At 45.4% G+C, this 12,988-nt stretch overlaps 1 protein-coding gene across 3 annotated transcripts in view; it reads left to right on the top strand.

The window, feature by feature from the left end:
• The first annotated feature begins 454 nt into the window (after nt 1–454).
• Nucleotides 455–12,988, top strand: part of Gas2l3 (growth arrest specific 2 like 3) — a 30,336-nt gene continuing 17,802 nt past the window's right edge. The window contains exons 1-3 of one of the 3 annotated variants that reach the window (XM_038315024.1): nt 1,383–1,454; nt 10,673–10,740; nt 11,263–11,314. In XM_038315024.1, coding sequence (XP_038170952.1) covers nt 11,291–11,314 — 24 coding nt within the window. In that variant the 5' untranslated portion in view covers nt 1,383–1,454; nt 10,673–10,740; nt 11,263–11,290. Of the gene's footprint in view, nt 537–1,382; nt 1,455–10,672; nt 10,741–11,262; nt 11,315–12,988 lie in introns of those variants that run through there. The other 2 variants (XM_038315025.1, XM_038315026.1) reach the window with 2 other exon arrangements.

The following is a 12,988-nucleotide window of genomic DNA, read 5'->3' as shown; positions in this document are numbered from 1 at the left end:
GCCAACATCCTCCTTTGGCATCCCACGGTGACTGCAGGGTTCCTCTCTTTCTCTATCTCACAGTCCAGAGTAAAGGGGAAGGGGGTGCTCTGTCTGAAAGACTTCTGCTTAGGACGGGTCCCCGCTGGGTTAGTTTGTGTTTCTGGAAGCCTCGGCGCCCATCCGGACGTGAGCGGACTTTAGGGTTGGAAGCGGCTCAAACTCCCGGGAAGAGCAACATTCCAGGGCGCTCAGAAGTGGCCTTGAGAGGCGAGCTTTACACTTTCTCCAACGTGACGGGGACACCGTTCAGGTAGACGGACGGACGGATGCTCGGTTACCGTCTCCGTCCTTCAGCAGCCAGCGCACCGCAGGGAGCCCAGGGGGCGGGGCTCCAGGCCACGCCCCCCGTCTCTGATTGGCTCCTTCGAAATAGGCGGCAGCGCTCGGCGGCGAACTGCGGCAGCGGCGGTTGGTCCCGGGAATGCTCGCACGCACGCACGGATTGAGCCCGAGGCGCCCCGCAGGGAGAAGTGACTGCGCTCCCGGGCTGGTAGGTGAGTGACTTCCCTGTCGGATTGCCCTTTTCCTCCCGAACTTTCCGTCGCCTTCCCTAGGTGTCTCCCCGCACCCCACTGCACACACACACACACACACACCGGCATCCCTGCTTCCCTGCTGCCGGGACTCCCGCCCTGCTCGCCCGGAATTCTAGAGTCCGGGATGAAAGTTCAGGTGGGCTACCCAGCTGTGGGATGCCAGGAGCTCTGCGATTGGCTGGCGGAGGGATCCGCGTGCTGTGATTGGCTCCTGGCGCTGTCACGGTGACGCTTAAGCTCGCCTTCCTACACCTGCCCGCTCGAGTGGATCAGAGGGGGCTACAAGTGCGAGCTGATCAGCTCGGGGAGCACAGCGTGGAGCCGCGACCCGTCTGGCTCTGCTGAGTGACAAGCTAGGGCAGGGTGACCGGGGCACCCTCTTCCTCGGCGTCCAGCCAGAGAGGGTCAGTCGATTCCTCATCCACGCCCTGGGAAAGAAGTGATGAAATCACTGGCTCTGACAGACTGCGACTCACTGTCACACTGCCGTCCTGTCCCGTGGTAGGCACTGCAGGTTCTTCCCTATTTGTCCTCTGCAGGGCTCAGCTCTCCCAGACTTAACGGAATTAGGGAACATTAGTGGCGCCCTTGCGCAATGCTCTCCCACCCACACCCCCAGGTTTGGACAACTGAGCTGGGGGAGGCTTGCAGAAAGTCCTGGAAGGGCGGAGGAACCATTTAGAGAGCTTGCGTCCGTTTGCAGACGCCCCCGGTTCCATCCTAGCCCCTTTAAACCGGGGGTCTGAGTCGTACGCGTTAGAGTGCTCAGTAATCTCTTTAAAATGAAGAAATGTGTTTTTCTGCAGGCTCCGTCTAGGTCAGAGTTTGGGTTTTACTTCGCCCGGGTGAGAAGTAATGACTACCCTTACTTAGGAGGTAAGCCGTTGCCAGCTGCCATGGGCTCTCTTCTCTCTAGCATGACCACAGAACGATTAAAACTTGGAATTTTCCCACACGCTTTAGGGGGAAGCTAGTGAGAATATTCTCGTGTAGCTCCTGGCGCGTTGTCCCATCTGACTCATCGGTTTAAGACACTCACTCTGGCCAACTGACACTGAACTTTAGCTGTCTGCTGCTTGGACGCTGTTGAATTGAAAGCGGGTTTTTCTGTTTGTTTTGTTTTTGTGTGGTTTTTCAAGTGTCTCGAAGTTGATAAGCATGTGGTGTCTGATTGCAGTTTGTACTAGGTATGCAACTTCAGGCAAACTGGTAAATCTTCATAAGCCTAACTTTCCTAATCTATTTTTTTTAAAAAAAAGATTAGTAATAGCTTCTACTTTATTGCCACGAGGGCTTTGGGGAGTCTATGAAATAATCCACAGAATTAATATAACATAATACCGGACACTGGTGATTATTATGTTTCCACGCCATTTAACTTGGGCTAAAAGTTAGAAAACTACCTTGAAAAGGCAAAGGGGAGCACAGGTGAGGATAGTGGCCCAGACAGTGGTGCCTATTGCCTGTAGGCCAAGTGAGTACAAATATTCAAAGTCGTAGTAAACCCTCGTGTTGCTGTTTATTGAGAGCAGTGCAGAGTTGTCTGGTGTAGGGTTCTCGATGCTTTGCTTGTCCTATTGTTAAGCTTGCCGGCCCTCTCTGGTGCTGTCTGTATTTAATAACTTAGGGAACCGAACCCTCGGAGAAGGGGAAGGAGTTAATGGAGTCCTCCCGGAGTTCTCACACCAGCTTTCAGATCCTTTTCTACAGTATTTAACATTTCCATTGTATTAAGCAGCTTCCCTAGGCTGCCTTGTTTGTACCGCTCCCACTGCTGCTTTGCTATGCAAATGGGCTTATTTGGAATCTTTTATGACTTAAAAATTACAAATTAGCCAGGTGTAACATCCCAGCCCCCAGGGAGGCAGAGGCAGGCAGAGCTCTGTGAGTTCAAGGCCAGCCTGGTCTACCTAGTGAGTTCTAGGATAGCCAGGGCTACCCAGAGAAACCCTGTCTCAAAAAGAAAAAGAAAGAAAAAAGTGAATGAAAAAATAGAAATAGCTTATGATGGGAATTGAAAGTGTGTGATGGGAGAATAATAATAATGTCAAAACACACACATCATCAGTTAAAAGAAACACGGAATCCCATAGTGTTTGGAAAGGAATTCAGAAGGGATGCTTCCGATTTATATTTCCCATCTGGGTTTTAATAACCACTTCTCCCCTCCCCTTCTAATATCTTAATTTCTGTTTGGAGGTAAAGGGCAAAGGCACTTAACCTCAATAATATTTTTCAAGCTTACTGTTGAGAAACGTAAAGGATTAAAATGAATGGTGCAACATTATTGTATTTGGCCATCTTTCGGTAGTGTGTGAATATATTTATCCTCCTCTTACTTGCTTCCCCATTTGGACCGGGTACCCCTTTCCATGCCTAATGATGTGATATATATTGAGAGAATGGGAAGCGAATCTAATTCATCTCCAGTGGAATTTCATTGTCACAGAGAACTGCCTCAGAAATAATTTTTGCAAGACCATGATTAAAATGACGTGTCTCAGGTGTTTCTTCTAAGACGGGAGTAAGCTTTCCCGCTGAATTGCACTGTGACACACTGGGTGTTTTGATTGCCAGAAAGTTCCTAAGTATTTCTGTAGGAATTCTAAACCTTCACAGAACTTGACTGCAATAAAGTGTAGCACACACGTGGGACGTAATTCCGTCTTTGTTGCTGATAGGATCTTGGGAGTTGGTGTATTTCCCCATCGGTCAGTCGTATGCTTGACATTGCTGGAGCGCTATCTGATAGAGATGTCTGCTTACTGTCATGCAACATAAAGTTATTCAAGAACTTATTCTGTTTGCTTTGATGGACTCTTTCTTCCTCTCTTCCCCCCACCCTCTGTGTGTGTGTGTGTGTGTGTGTGTGTGTGTTTCTGGGACTGGACTGGAACTCTGGGCTTTATGCATGCTAGGCAAACACTCTGCTCTAGCCCGTGACTTATTTATATTCCTGACCAAAAATACATTTAGTTGTGGTTCTGTTAAGAATTTTTTCTTTCTCTCTTCCTTTCTTCCTTCCTTCCTTCCTTCTTTCCTTCCTCTCTCTCTCTCTCTTTCTTTCTTTCTTTTACCTTTCTCTCTCTCTCCTTCCCTCCTCCTCTCTTTTTCTTCCTTCCTTCCTGCCTGCCTTCCTTCTCTTCCTCGCTCCCCTTCTTCTCACTCCTCTTTCCCTGTGTTCTTCCCTCCTTCCCTTCCTTTCTTTTGACCCGTGTTGTGTGGTGGTTTGAATGAGAAAGTCCCCCCACCTCCAACCCCAGGCCTATATGTTTGAGTGCTATGTCCCCACCAGGAAGGACTTGGAGGTGTGGCTTATGTTGGAGGCGTGGCTTATGTTGGAGGCGTGTCTGGGGGGGCTAAACTTCATTCCTAATGAGCTCTTTCTGCCTTGACCTTGTGGAGCAGATGTCAGCTCACAGCCACTGCTCCAACTTTCAGATAAGGATGTAAGTTCTCACCTACTGCCCCAGGTGCCACGCTTCCCTGCCTGCTGCCATGCATGGTCATGGACTCACCTTCTGGAACGTTAAGCCCCAATAAACTCTTGCTTCTAAAAGCTGCCTTGCTCAAGGCGTCTTATCAGAGCAATAGAAAAAAAAAATAACTGTTGCTTTGTAACCCAGGCTGGCCTCAAACTTGTGGAAACCCTCCTGCCATGGCCTTCTGAGCGCTGGGATTATAGACATGTACCAACATGTCTAGGGAAAAGTTTTCACTTCTCAGCCACACTCATAATTTTAGGACATAGTATGAATCTTCCATACACTATTTGAGAAGTTTTCAGTTAATGGGTAATTACATATACCCATTACATTATATATACCCATTATATTTTATTTCCTTATGTTAGTGTACTGTATATTTCCCATACAGTCTTTTAATTGAAGCAATGCAGTTGAACTGATTTTAAATTTGTGTTAAAAGTGTTTTGGAGGGGCGGGACTAGAGAGATGGCTCAGTGGTTAAGATCATGTACCGCTTTTACAGAGGACCCCAGTTCAGTTTCCAGCATCCTTGCTGCCAGGTAACTCAAACCACCTATAACTAACTCCAGCTCCAAAGGACGGGGACCCTCCTGGACTCACATGTATATACTCTCCTCAACATACATGCAACTTTAAAAAGTCTTACAAAACATTTGTTTCGTATCCCAAAACTAAACTGAAAATTCTCAGATGAAATTGAGAATCTGCCAAACCCTGGAAGAGGAGTTTTTGAATTCTCTAACAAAGGAAGTGCCTCTGCATTCTGTACATGCTGTGGCTGTTTCAGTAAGTTAGCTGCAGATCTTGCTCCCGCCGCCTTGTAGATCTGGAGATTGAATGCAGGGCCTTGTGTACCAGCCAAGTGCTCTGTTACTGGCCTATGTCTCAGTTGGTAAGCTCAGTTTTTCTGAAGTCTTCATCTGCTATTGAAGCTGCTCTTTGTTGTAGGTGAATTTAGCCCAGATTTGTGTTGTTAATGTTTCATATTACCTTTTAACCTTTAATAATACACATTTAGGAATCAATTGAGGGTTGCTTTATGTTAGTTTTTCTTTTAATTTTGAGGTAGGATCTTGATACGTAGCCAAGGCCTTGAAATCTTAGACTTCCTGCCTCAGCTTCCCAAGTGTTAGAAGGGTACAAAGCAACACAGATTTTTGTCTTATAGTTAGGGGCTAAAAAGACAAGAGTTTTAATGGTGCTTATGAAAGAAGGTGTGGGCAGGCTTTCCCTCCCTCGGGAAGAGTCCTCTCTGTCTTTTCAGTATCCAGGAGGCCCCTCGTTCATTGGCTGCCTCCCTTTTCACAGCCTTGGTCTAGGACTCCGATCTCTGCCTCTGACGTTTTCCCATCCTGACCCCCTTCTTTGCCTCCATGACTGACCTTTCTTCACCCCGTTTTAAGGACTCTTGTGATCGCACTAGTTTGATGGAAAATCTCTCAACTCAGGGTCTGCAAGATTCCTTTTGCCTTGTCAGAGCAGGCATTGCAGCCCACGGGCAATAGAGGTCACCTCTGGGTGCCGCTCGTCTGTCTGCGGAATAATAAACGTGTCGCATCCGGAGGAGCAGTCATATGCATCCTCGGCGTTGCAGTGGTCAGAGTCCTCACCCGTTTGTGCAGCTCTTCGGTCCTGCATTCTTAGAACTCTGCCTGCCCCCAGCCTTAGTCATTCGCTCTTCCTGGTGGGTCCTCTGACTTAGCAGTCAAAAGTCCGTGCCAAGCCCAGAGTCTCTCTCTCGGCCTGTGGACCAGGACAGAGCCCTCGGCTACTCCTCGAGCACCACGTCTGCCTGCGTGCATCCATGCTCCGCTCCGCGGTGATACTGGACTAACCTTTGATACTACAAGCAAGCCCCCAGTGAAGTGCTTTCTTTTCTGAGAGCGGCCTTGTTGTGTCTCTTCACAGCAATACAGCAGCAACGAAGACAGTGGTGTATAAATTCTGTGTATCTGCAGGGGAGACGCCTTTGGATACCAGTTCATTCAGCACATTCTGTCATTGAATTGCTGTTGGGGCTTCCCAGCTCCCTCTTTGGATTGCTCCCCTCTTCTGTAGACACTCACTGTACTGCCCTCACTGTCCCTGCCTCTCCCTGGTTCTTCCTTCCTTTCCCTCAGGTCTTTTTCTTACATCTCCAGCCACATGTGCTTTGTTTCCTGATCTTTGCTAAACCCACTTCTGTTTTACTTCTGTATTCCTTTGTCCTCAGAGCTTTTTAAAGCTGTGAGACTGTACCACCGCTCCCTCACTGAGACTGTAGTGATTTCCCACTGCAGTGAGAGTGGAATCTAATTTCCCCAACAGGGCCTGTGTGGCGGGGCCACTCCCCAACATTATTCTAAGCCACACGCTCCCCATCCTTCAGCCACTGTGTTTCTTTAAGTTCTTGGAATGCGTCAGACTTTGTTCATATGGAGCCTTTGTTGTAAGTGCACAGAACCCTTCTCCTCTTGGCCAAAGTCTTCCATTCTTTAGGTTTATGATTTTCTTATGGAAAAATTATTTCATTCAATTTAAGTCTGAAGTAGGTCCCTGCCATTTTTCCCTTGAGAGACTGTGTTCTGTGCTTCAGAACATCGCATGGTTAGACATCATACGTTTATTTGTCTACTTTCCACGTCAGTCTTCTCCAGCGGTGTTTGTTCTGTAAGGGCAGGAACGTGATTATCATGTTTACCTCAGTTATGGTGACTAGTCCAATAAAGTGTGTTGATAGATGTTTATTGAAGATATGAGTGTGTGTGTGTGTCACATGAAACAGGATGTATCCTGAATAGTGACCTAGAAGTAAGGCCAAATGGAGCAGGGAACCTTTGTTTAAAATACCGATTTACAGGCAGAGGACATGGCTCAAGAGAGTGCAAATACGTTCTCTGCAAGGATAAGGACTAGAACCTACTCAAAGTGGGCTTGCCTGCACATGCCCATCACCCCAGCATGTTCCGTGGAGTGGAGGTGGGCACACCCTAAGAGCTCACTGGCCAGCCAGCATCCCTGGAATGGAGAGCGGCCAGTTCAGTGAGAGAGTAGACTTTTGATCATCTGCTCTGGCCTCCGCATGTGTGTGTGTGTGGGTCTGTACCCCATCTATTCCTGTGCACACATGTGCACTGCACATATGCAGACCACACACTTATGAAGACTTACTTTAGCAAAGAGAATCCTAAGTTGTATATTCTGACTTCGGGTTTTGATGTGGCTATACTAAACCTTTTATTTTCATTATAGCCATACATTTGTTAGCAAATTAGCCTTCTAAGTTATATTTGATGGTGGTTGAGTTCTATTAGTCTTGTCTTATCTTTTTAATTTTATTAAGTGAACTGTAATTATGTCTCATCATAGATTTAATTATAAGTCATTTGTTAAGTGCTCCTATGCCAGGTGTCATCTCATTTTATTTTTCTAACAGCCACCTGACAGGGATTGTGATACTCTGATTTTCTGAGAAACTTTTAGGTTTCAAAAAGTTAGCTATATTATGATCTTATAGCTGATTTATGTTGGAACAGGAATTGAATCAAGATGAATTCAATACTCTGTACTACCATAGTGCTATTTTGATGATGAGTATATTAGTATATCCTTTAAAAACATATAAAAAGCATTTGGTATATATGTGGCATTTCTATTTTCTCTGCTAAGTATCTAAGAAATATTTAGCTGAGAATTTTAAAGCTGAAAAATTTAAATTTCTGCATATATCAGGAGTACTATATCCTTCAACTATTATTTTAGAGAAAGACATGAAGATGGTGGAGCATTTGTGACATGCACTGCAGGCACACAGACGCGTAGGAAAATGCCTCTCCTTTCCCTGCTCTCCCGGCTTGGCACGTGGTCCTCTGCTTGCGGCTTATATGTCCTGGCAGTCATCTGGTGGCCGAGTGCAGACCGGGATGTGGGTCAGTAGCAGTCCCCTTTCCCCCAGAGAGTCTTACCTTATTTGTTTGCTATTTCTCTACTTTCCCTAGTTGATGCCAGATTTCTGTCAGGATTGTGTCGAGGGCTTAAGTCCTTCCCATCAGTTTTACAGTGTGGGAGAGAAATGGGGTGTATTGTGGTTCATGGACATTCCTAGGAAGGAATGTCCACAGAATGGTTTTCTCTCCTATGATCTGGTCCAATTTATAGAAGAGCCTTAAGAAAACTAATTGCAAGGACCTCATTATTGCTTTTTGGGATGAGCAGGTTGGGCTCATTTCTGGCCAGGTTGCATGTGGATGACATACCATGTTTCTAACATCTTCCCTGGAGCTTCAAAGCTTTATGTTTGCTCGTGAAAGATTATCTTCCGGATTAGGGTGCAGTGTGGACTTGGTCACATGAGAGTTCTTGTTTTGTTTTTACTCAGTCTAAAGGCGAAGGGAGCCCAACAATCGAAAAGTGCTGTTAAGGCTGATAAAGAATTGAAGTCAGCTTCTCCAATAAGACAGGAAGGAAGAGAGAAAAGCCAAGTGAAGTATACCCCAGGAGTCAAGTGCACCCCCAGGAATGAAGTGTTGCTGGCTCAGATAGAGGCTGAGACTCAGGGAAGGATAGAAATAAGGAAGACAGGATAAAATGAGTATAGGAAGATTGAGCTTGTGGTGCAGAGCAGGACCTGACGAAGCAGCTACTCTTGGATATGAAACTGGCTTACAAGAGGAATACAAAGAGCTAGATTGTGTGTGTGTGTGTGTGTGTGTGTGTGTGTGTGTGTGTACATACATACATATAAATGCACTGATATTTTGTTTGTAATTTAACAAATAAGCTTGCCTGAAGATCAGAGTGCAGAACTAAGCCACTAGAGGCCAGGCAGTGGTGGCGCCCACCTTTAATCTCAGGATCTGGGTGTTAGAGGCAGATGGATATGGATTTCTGTGAGTTCCAGGCCACCCTGGACTACATGAGATTGAATCTGAAAGAGAAACAGAGCTCACACCAAGGTGATCTCAGCACTTGGCATCCCACACCTTTAATCCCAGCACTAGGGAGATGGAGACAGGAATGATAATGGCTGGGCAGAGAGAGGAATATCAGGCAGGAGGAGACAGGAGCTCAGTGTAGTCTAAGTTTCAGAGAGACAGATGCAGTCTGAGGAAGCCTTCTGAGGACAGGATGCCCCTTCTGTCTGAGCATTGGTAGAGGTAAGAACTCTCCAGTGATGGATTGGTTGCTCTGCTTCTCTGATCCATCAGCTTTCACCCCCTGATGGCTGGCTCCAAGTTTTTATTATTAAGACCTATTAGATTCATGCCACATACATACATATGTACATACATACGTACAACTGGCTCTCTATATCCGAAATAAGGTGAGTACTCTTTAAGCACCTGGTTAACTGATTAAGTCTGGACAGTTTATAAATGTTTTCCTTAAATAAGTAGTGTACATCATAGCCTTTCAGAGCTGAGTGTCTATTACAACTTACCTGCGTACTATTTTGTTACAACTTAGTTTATTTATTTATTGTAAGGCTTTGCACATGCTGGACAAGCGTTCTGGAGACATTTTAAGAGGCAGTGCAAAGCCGGGCGGTGGTGGCGCACGCCTTTAATCCCAGCACTCGGGAGGCAGAGGCAGGCAGATCTCTGTGAGTTCGAGGCCAGCCTGGTCTACAAGAGCTAGTTCCAGGACAGGCTCTAAAAAAGCTGCAGAGAAACCCTGTCTCGAAAAACCAAAAAAAGAAAAAAGAAAAAAAAAAAAAAAGAGGCAGTGCAGGTGGGTACGTTTCTGTCCACACAGGAGTGCTGTCTCTTGTGCAAGAAGAACTCGAAAGCATGGCTTTTGCTGAACCTCAAGTGACTGTTGTACACGAATTCTCCATTTCTTTCACAAAACTAATTTTGTTGAATCTTCCCTAAAAAGTGCAGCTGCTGAGCATTCCCGGGAGGCCCTTTTGTGAATCTGCCACCCTGTTCTGGGCGTGCACGCGCCTTATAATTGCAGCTTTCTCTTGCTGGGGGTCGGCAGCGCCAACTGTTAGAGCTCTTGTCTGATTATGTGGAACCTCATTTTAATGGGCGCAGCTTCTTTGCTGCATTTTTAAGAAGTGGTCTCGGAAGCTTCACACTGTGGACCTTTGTTGGGGACAAAGGGTTATTTATGCTACAGGAGAATGTATTCCCCACGGAATTAGCTGGTGGGAAGCACAAGTAGCTCATTAGCAATGCGCACTTGTGCCTTGGCCTTTTGCTGTGGCAGAGAGAAGGAAAACAGATTAGAAAGGGCATTCTGTGGTCTTTTGCCTTCTACAGAGAAAATGCAGTAGAACATTAAGCCCTTCAGTTAGCTTTAGCCCAGGTTCCTCTTGTTCCTTAGAGAAGGCACTGTGTGGAGTTGGCACTGTGCACGAGATGTCTGAGGGAGCCCAGGGGAGGGCGTAACTTTGGAAACAGGTACCGTTTCAGTCTTATAAATAGTTTGATAATTTTCTCCTAAAATCTTTTAGTGATAGTTTCTAATAAAAGTAGTGTGTTATCTGCCATAAACGAGCAACAGACCCATGTTTTATTTCCTCTGTAACACTGTCTTTAAGCCTCTCACTCATTTTCTCACTGAGAGCACTCTCATGTGTTGATCTAATTTAATTTATTGGAGTTGATCTTTCCTTTGTAGCTTTCAAGACCAAAGCTTTGGCACCAACACTGCTGTTTCTCCTGTTTTTGACAAATCATCACAGAAAGGTATCGAGTATTCTTAATTCACAGTTAAATCTGATGGTTAACTCCACTGTCTTGTCTAGCAGAAAGCTTATGGCTCAGCATGTGATTTCTATACCAAGTCCATACGACTCGTAGAGATATGACCACTACAAAGAGATCAAAGATGCTTGCATTTCAGTATCGGGTTTGAGGGGTTATATCTACGTCACCTTTGTATTATTAGATGGGAAAAAATTGTGGGAGGCTGTTGTGGGAAGAGCCACTCTTGTCATGAATTCTATCTCGCTGCCGAGACACCTTAACAGTCGCTGCGACACTGGTGCCAGGGGCAATGTAGCAGAAGTGTTCTCGGGTTTTTCTTTTGCAAGTAACTCAGGAGGCAGAGGCGAAGAGGCCCTGGTGAGCTCCTCATAGTCGAGCTTTCTAGCTAGATGAGAAGTCTCAGGCACAGAGGGAGTAAGGCACATTCCTCATGCTGTCGTCTGGGATCTGGGGGAGCTAGAACTCTGCCATCATCTGCATGCCCATCCCTTCTCTTCTCAGAGTAACGGTTTCGTCGCAGTGGAGATAGATGACCATGCAGCCTGCGATTCAGGTGAGCTCCATGTTTGTAAGAAGTAAATATAAACTAGGCATTGATATTATTGATCCAGTTCTTTTTATGGCATGAATTTTTTGTTTTGTTTATTGGTTTTTGGAGACAGGGTTTCAGGGTTTCTCTGTGTAGTCCTGGCTGTCCTGGAACTCGCTCTGTAGACCAGGCTGTCCTCCAACTCACAGAGATCCGCCTGCCTCTGCCTCCCGAGTGCTGGGATTAAAGGTGTGCACCACCACCGCCTGACATGGCTGGAGTTTTTTAACACTACATTTTAACAATAGGAATACTGCATTTTGGCTTTCTAGTTCTAAGATTTTAATTCTGAGTTTTACTTGTGTTAGATATTTGAAGAAATCAAAAGTATTTTGTGGTTGGTGGGTCAACCTGGGGAAAATAAATGCAGTATTTTATAATATCCCTCTCATTACAACATGGTACATGAGATAGTTGAAGGAACAGTCACTAAAAGTCAAATAAGAGATTCAAGTCTTAGTTTATGTAATTGTCCATATGCTTTATAAATGAACCTGTCCCTGACTCTGTATTAGAATTAAAATGTTTAATGAGTAGGGCTTTTTGTTTTGTTTGTTTATGGCTGGGTGAAACCAGCAGTGGGGAGTCACAGAAACCATGATAGTCTTACATTTAAGAGATTTCCAAAGTTTGTGTTTGCTGGGTTTTTTGTTTGCTTGCTTGCTTTTCTTTTCTTTCTTTGGGTATCAATAGAACAATGAAAAGTTGATTTAAAGGCAGAAGTCACAATGTACCTTTTTATCTAGAAAGGTACAGTCAGCCGGTAATCAAACACATTGGAAAGTCAGAACTTAAGAGAGTCAGTCGCAGCTTAGTTCCAATCTCAGACCGAGAGTCTGGAGAATTATCTTTCCTCTGCTTCATCACCTGGAAGGTAAGGTGAAGAGTGAAGATACAGTTCTCTCTCTGCAGGGCAGTTGTCAATCAGCAGGATAGCGCATGGTATGCGGAGACCCTGCTAGGTCGCTTACTGCCCAGTGGCCCTTCAGGGGTTTGTTTCTTTTCTTTTTTTTTTTTTTTTTAAGATTTATTTATTTATTATGTATACAACATTCCTTCCCTGTAAGCTTGCAGGCCAGAAGAGGGCACCAGATCTCATTATAGATGGTTGTGAGCCACCATGTGGTTGCTGGGAATTGAACTCAGGACCTCTGGAAGAGCAGTCAGTGCTCTTAACCTCTGAGCCATCTCTCCAGCCCAGGGGTTTGTTTCTTTGGCAATTCTTTCTCTAACATATGTTTCTATCTTGCCAGACGAGATTGGAAATGGGTTTTTATTTTTTTCCCCTTATAGTTTGTCTGCACAAGTTCAGCTCACAAAAATCCCAGTAGAGAGAAGTGAGGGTGTTCACGAAGACCCACCCGCAGGCAGAAGGCGGGGCAGGGAAATTCACGGGTGTGTGAACAGCGCTCCAGGGCAGGCCTCCCACTCAGCAGTTTATATTTCATATATTTCCTAGTGTTGATTTGATAGTACGTTTATATAATTTTATTCTTATTTATATCCTGGCTTTGCAGGCCAGTAGGCGAAGTTGAGGCTGTTAGACAGGTACTTGGGTACTTGGATAGCAACCTTTTTTTTTTTTTTTTTTTTTTTTTTTGGTTTTTCGAGACAGGGTTTCTCTGTAGCTTTGGAGCC

Source organism: Arvicola amphibius, chromosome 17 (assembly GCF_903992535.2).
Source record: "Arvicola amphibius chromosome 17, mArvAmp1.2, whole genome shotgun sequence".
Lineage (NCBI taxonomy): Eukaryota > Metazoa > Chordata > Mammalia > Rodentia > Cricetidae > Arvicola > Arvicola amphibius.
Note: the sequence above shows the minus strand (reverse complement) of the source record. Positions and strands in the feature narration are given on the sequence as shown.